This window comes from Lactuca saligna, chromosome 8, assembly GCF_052625555.1.
Source record: "Lactuca saligna cultivar CGN05327 chromosome 8, ASM5262555v1, whole genome shotgun sequence".
Lineage (NCBI taxonomy): Eukaryota > Viridiplantae > Streptophyta > Magnoliopsida > Asterales > Asteraceae > Lactuca > Lactuca saligna.
Genome location: NC_136424.1, coordinates 41442896 through 41449119, shown reverse-complemented (window position 1 = coordinate 41449119; position 6224 = coordinate 41442896). Strand labels below are relative to the sequence as shown.

General features: G+C 32.6%; 1 protein-coding gene across 1 annotated transcript; it reads right to left on the bottom strand.

Moving 5' to 3' along the window:
• Positions 1-3450: 3450 nt before the first annotated feature.
• Positions 3451-5880, bottom strand: LOC145009057 (F-box/FBD/LRR-repeat protein At1g13570-like). The gene is made up of 4 exons (XM_078967717.1): positions 5743-5880; positions 4258-5082; positions 3990-4148; positions 3451-3886 (listed from the first exon to the last, which is right to left on the bottom strand). The coding sequence occupies exons 2-4, from the start codon at positions 5065-5067 to the stop codon at positions 3587-3589; spliced, it is 1269 nt and encodes a 422-aa protein (XP_078823843.1). The 5' UTR covers positions 5068-5082; positions 5743-5880; the 3' UTR covers positions 3451-3586.
• Positions 5881-6224: the final 344 nt, after the last annotated feature.

Sequence of the window (6224 nt, the reverse complement as noted above, 5' to 3'; positions counted from 1 at the left end):
AAAATTCCTAAAATACCCCTACGCTCATAAATCCGATTAACCCAACACAAATATCCCGCATGGGCCCCAAAATAATTATTTAATATTTAACTATTTTATTTATAAAAATAAATATTAAACTTAGAGTAGCCATTATGTAATATATATTTTGTATATGGATAACTAGTGTAATATGTAAGGTTTAACAAAATAAACAAGTGAAAAAATAAGGTTAAACGGAAGATTTTGGGTCAGATGGGGCTAATGAGGGATTAAGGAGCTAATGAGGGATTAAGGAAAACGGAGAAACAAGGGCGGGATCGGGGGCAGTCTTGAAATTTGGGGGTGGGATCGGGGTAGGTAAATGGGGGAACTCGGGTCAGGTTCAAGGTCGGGGGAAACAGGGAAACAGACGAATTTCGGGGCGGGAAGGGTATTTATGCCCTCATTTGGTCTTATTGATATCCCTAATCCCACAACAAGCCCTAATGGTTCCTACTTGCTTAATCATTATTTCTCTTCAAAAATCTCACATCTCTCGGCAGGCTTTGATTGGAACACACTATTTGAGAAATGTAGCAAAGCAAACCGTACCATATCGATCTGGAATAATTTTGTGCAACTCAAACAAAAACAAGTTATTTGTTGGATGCAATCAATGTCAACAAGTTATATATTAACAAGATTTTGGAAGAAGAAACGGAAAGCTAGACCTGTCATCATGTAATAACTCCGATGTGGAAGAAACTGATAAAGACGTCATTGTTGACACTAAAAAACGACCTGCAAATTACACAATAAGTACAATATAACAACCACAACCATGATTACCCCATATACCGACGACACTTGCAAATTTTGGAATTTCCTTCCACGTATCTTCGTTTCAATAATATGTTTTTGTTTTACAAATTAAGTTAAGTTATAAAATAATAATTTCTAAGCTTTTTATATTAATGAAATATTGAAGTTTTATATGTTAATGTTATGAGACAAAACTGTCCAAAAAGACTTGGGTTAAAAAACATAGAATCAGAAAAAAAAAAAATAAATAAATAAATAAATAAAAATAAAAAAAAATAAAAAAAAAAACAAAAGTAATAGTTTTGATTATTTGAATTATTGTGAGATCGATCTAAGGTTATTATAAATGCATGGAAATAGCGTGGTGTATTAGGAATATGAAAAAAAAAAAAAATACTATTGATAGTAATAGTCAAATTGGTATCAATGCAAAATCAATCCTTGGAAAGATTGGCATGTACCCTATATGTTACAAACTTTCAACCACACATGGAGCCTTGAAAATCTATAGACACTTTGTGAAAAGTTTGGAATTGTGGCTGACATATACATAGAAACAAAACTCTCTAAGCAAGGGTAAAGTTTATCTCTTGTTCATTTTTTTAAGTTTAAATATGAAAATAACCTCATCCAAAATGTATCTTCTTTTTGGGTTTGGATCAATAACATGCAAAATAAATAGTGAAAAAATAAGGTAAATAAGATTAAACGGAGGATTCGGGTCAAACGTGGTTAACAGGGGATTAGGGGAAACAGGGGAGGGATCGGGGATGGTCTTGGAATTCAAGGATAGGATCCGAGGGTTGGTAAATGGGAGAATTCAAGGTCAGGGAAACAAGCAAAAAAAAAATTTTTAATTATTTATTTATTTATTTTTGGGTGGGGTGGGGGGGGGGGGGGGGGGGGGGGGAAGCTATTTATACCCATGTTTGGTCCCGTTAACATCCATAATCCTGCAAAGGTTCCTACTTGGCAACCATTTTTTTCACCTCAATCACTATTTCTTTTTAAAAATCTCACATATTCTTTCTAAAATTTCATCTTTTACCAATTACTCATTTTCTAGTTAAACAGAAAATATCAAGAGTCAAAAAAGTAGTTCATGTGTCGGTCAGTCGGGCTTTGATCCAAGCGCACCATTTGAGAAATGCAACAAAGCAAACTATACCATATCGATCTTAGAATAATTTTGTGCAACTCAAACTAAACAACAAATTCTTTGTTGGATGCAACGTCGACAACTTATATATTAAAATGAAATTTTGGAAGAAAAAAATGGAAAACAGGACCTATCATCATTAGGGTGGTAACTCTCGACCTAACCCATAACTTGACCCAACCCGATGGGTTTGGGTTGAGATTTTTGATCCACCAACCCACTAACCTCGTGTGTGTGTGTATATATATATATATATATATATATATATATATATATATATATATATATATATATATATATTACAATTAAAAAATGATATATTTAGTTATTAATGAAATTTGATTTCCATCCGTTTTCGTAATATTTCGTATCATAGTATTCCTTCTGTATTTGTATGTGACTAATGTGCGTTTGCGGTTCGTTAATCAAAAAAGAAAAAATACATGTCATTATTTTTTAGATATCCACAAGTCACGAACGAAGAATTCATTCACTTTCTATGAATGTTTTCATTTTTCATTTTTGTTTATATGTTATTGAATTTATGAATTTATGTTGAAAACCCATTTTTATGTTAATTACTTTAATCATTTTATGAATTTATGTTGAAAAACGTTACTTTTTAAAATGCATTGCTTATTTATTAAATGGGTTATATGGTTTGGGTTTGACCCATTAACTTGTGAACCTGCGAACTCATATACTTAAACGGGTTATATGGGTTGGGTTGGGTTGAGGTTTCCAACCCACCAACCCGTGACCTACCAACCCATATATTATATGGGTTGGGTTGAGTTTATGTTTTCTGACTCGTCAACCCGCCAACCCAAACCCAACCCAATTGTCAGGCCTAATCATCATGTACTAACACCGCCTAATCATTATGTACTAACACCGATGTGGAAGAAACTGACAAACTTCATTGTCTGACACTCAAGAACCGACCATGAATAGCCATAATAGCAACGACACTTGCCATTTTTGGAATTTCCTTCTGCATATGTTGTTTCATTAATATGTTTTTGTTTTAAAAATTAAGTAAAGTTATAAAATAATTTTTAAGTTTTTTGTATTAATGGTGTTGGTTATTTGAATTATTGTGAGATCAATTTGAGGTTATTATGAATGCATCTAAATCGAGTGGTGTATAAGGAACATGAAAAAAATACGAATGATAGTAGTACTAATGATGATATTGATAGTCAAATTGGTATCAATGCAAAATCAAAACTCTAATGAGTAATCCTTGGAAAGATTGGCATGTACCCTATATGTTACAAACTTTCAACCACACATGGAGCCTTGAAAATCTATGGACACTTTTGTGAAAAGTTTGGAATAGTGGCTTACATATACATAGAAACAAAACTCTCTAAGCAAGGGAAAAGTTTATCTCTTGTTCATTTTTTTAAGTTTTAACTATGAAAATAACCTCATCCAAAATGTATCTTCCTTTTGGGTTTGGATCAAGAACATGCAAAAACTTCATTATTATTGAGAGGATAGCATGTGTTGAAGAAATATGATTTCAGCTCCATAAACCTTAATGCCATCAACACAGAGTTCATAAATCCATACAAGTCTTTGATTTGCATATCAGCATGTAACAAGTTACAATCATGAGATAATAAATGTTGTAAAGATCTACACTTGATCTTGAAGAAATATGATTTCAGCTCCTGATGATGCTCTTCTAAACCTGAGTAACTGAATCAAAAATCTTGTTCTTCCTTCAGTCATATAAACACTTGGAGTGATGCTCATAGTCTCAAGAACAGGTGAACTCCCAAGTAAAAGCTCTATGAATCCCATTTCATGTGGAACACCAGACATATCTGTCATCTTCACCATCTTCAGCCTTTCAAATCTGCACTCAAAAGGCCATTCATTCTCCCAAAAATCCAAATCCCTAGCTTCTGTTGCAGATGTTGAATTCGATGAACCCTAAATATTCAATCCCAAATCTCAAAAGTGTTACTTTTCCTCTTCAAGATTCTTTAAAGTAAATCAAGATTCTAAATGAATACTATAATCCAACATAACTCACCGAAATTTGAAGTTCTTGAAGATTAGGAGCATTTAGAATCAATCGAAGAACCACCATTATTTCTTTCATATCCTCAAAGCTTACTTGATACAATTCAATAACTTTTAGCTGTTTGTATGTCATCTCTGTTTTCCCAAAGGTGTTGCCTATACTCATATACTAAATAGAATCATAAAAAACAAAAGCACAATCAATCAATCAATCAATCAAATAATGCAAGATACAAAAAAGAACATTTGTAAGTGCTAAACTTGGATAAAAATGTTACCTTTGTAAAGTAAATATGTCCAATGAGTCTTTGAAGAGAAGGAACACCACCAAGAAACTTATCAAAATTACAACTTGAACTTTGACCAAAATGTTCAGCAATATCATCAGTCATGTACATAGCAACAGATATAGCAACCAATTTTGGAGTATTTTCAAGACAAATATCTTTAAACTCACCTTCCAAGATTAAAAACTTTAGATTTGGAGCACGAATTGTGAGTTCTAAACTATCAAAATACGATAAAGTCAAACTTTCAAGAAGAGTGCAACCCGAGATAAAATTCTCAACAGCTTCAGGAGCAATAAGAACTTGTTGAAGATTAAGGTGTTTAAGATATGGGAACCCTTTGAAAGATAATGGAGGATCTAACTCACATCTAACAAGCTCCAATCGAATCAATTTTTTACATGAGAAAAGACATGAAGGTGCTCTAAACCACTCGCCTTCACCTAACTCAAGAAGCAATTCTTTAACATCTTTTCTTGATAAGAAAAGCAGCCATTGATCTACATCAGGGGAGCTTTGTAAATAAGCTGTAGATAGAGAGAATCTATTGATAGGTCCATCATGAAGAAAAAGAAACCGAGTTATAAATTTTACAAGATTGGTTTCTGCAAGTGATCTATCGTGGGTCCCGGATACACATTTGTCATCAAACTCAAGGTGTGTAAGTGTAGCCCATTTGTATCTCCATTTAGAAGATAATATACTTGTTCTTACAGCTTCTCTCAATGGAAGTTTTGTTAGTATGATTTCGATAATACTTTGGGGGAGATCAGTTATATAGTCTTCAAATTCCATATGCATTTTGTCGCTTCTTCCCTACAAATCAATGGAATCGTGTTTTATCAACAAGTTAACTCGTTTATCCAAAAGAAAACTAAGGAAAAAAGGAAAGTTGGAGGTGGATTTGTTCGTTGTTTTTGTTTCTTAATTGTAGCGTCCTCATCTATATTCAATTTGGATGTTAAGACGTTAAAGAAAAGATTCAAATTTTTGCCTAATTGTAAGACACTAGGGTTTATACGCAATGTATTGAGAAGAATCGCTTTGGGGTTTCTTAATTCCTAATTATAAATTCAAAGGCAAATCGCCAAGCTCAGATAAACAAAGAATTTCAGTGGAAAGAGTTATGAAATTGATCAGGATATCACTCAACAATGTGCATATGTTCATACGAATAAAAACTAACAAAAGAACACACATGCAAACTATTCGAAAAACCGCAACACCTATTAGGACAAGATCTGCAAGATAAGATAGCAAATTATTCAAACATTTTAGTTATCAAACATGGGGTGTAAGTGAATTTGGGATTTTTATATCCAATTTGAAAACTTTAAAAGAACCCAAAGAAGGAGAAACTATAATGATCAAACCCATTTGCAGAAAAGATAGATCCTTACAAATTAGGAATCTAAATGGATTTGAAAAAAGATAAAAATTAGAACAAATTAGGTGTGAAAGGAAGAAGATTCGTACCTAAGATTAAGACTGATGATCCTCGATTTTTCAGGTAAGAGAATGAAGTGAAGGAGACGGAGGATGAAACTATGAAAGCATATAATACAAGATATGCACCGCTTTCGTTTTTTAGAGCGTTGGTGTGGGCAACCGCACCTTACATGCCATATAATGTCGTATAATCAAGTTGTGTTATACTACTGCAAATATTTATTTTTTTAAATAAATGGTTTATTTTTTATTTTTGTTTTCGAAATTGGGGTTTTTATTTTTTACTTTTTTTTCTTAACAAAACTTAAAAAATGGTATCTGTGATTTCACAAAATCTGAAGTATGATCCCTAATTTATAGAAACCTCACTAATGGTCCTTGTAGTTTCAAACTTTTAATGTTTAATCATTCCGCTTAACTTTCTTAGCTTTCTACCGTTAAGTGAAATGCATCTTCGTCATTTCAATACCCAGGGACCATTTATGAGATTTTCTCTATTAAAAAAAAAA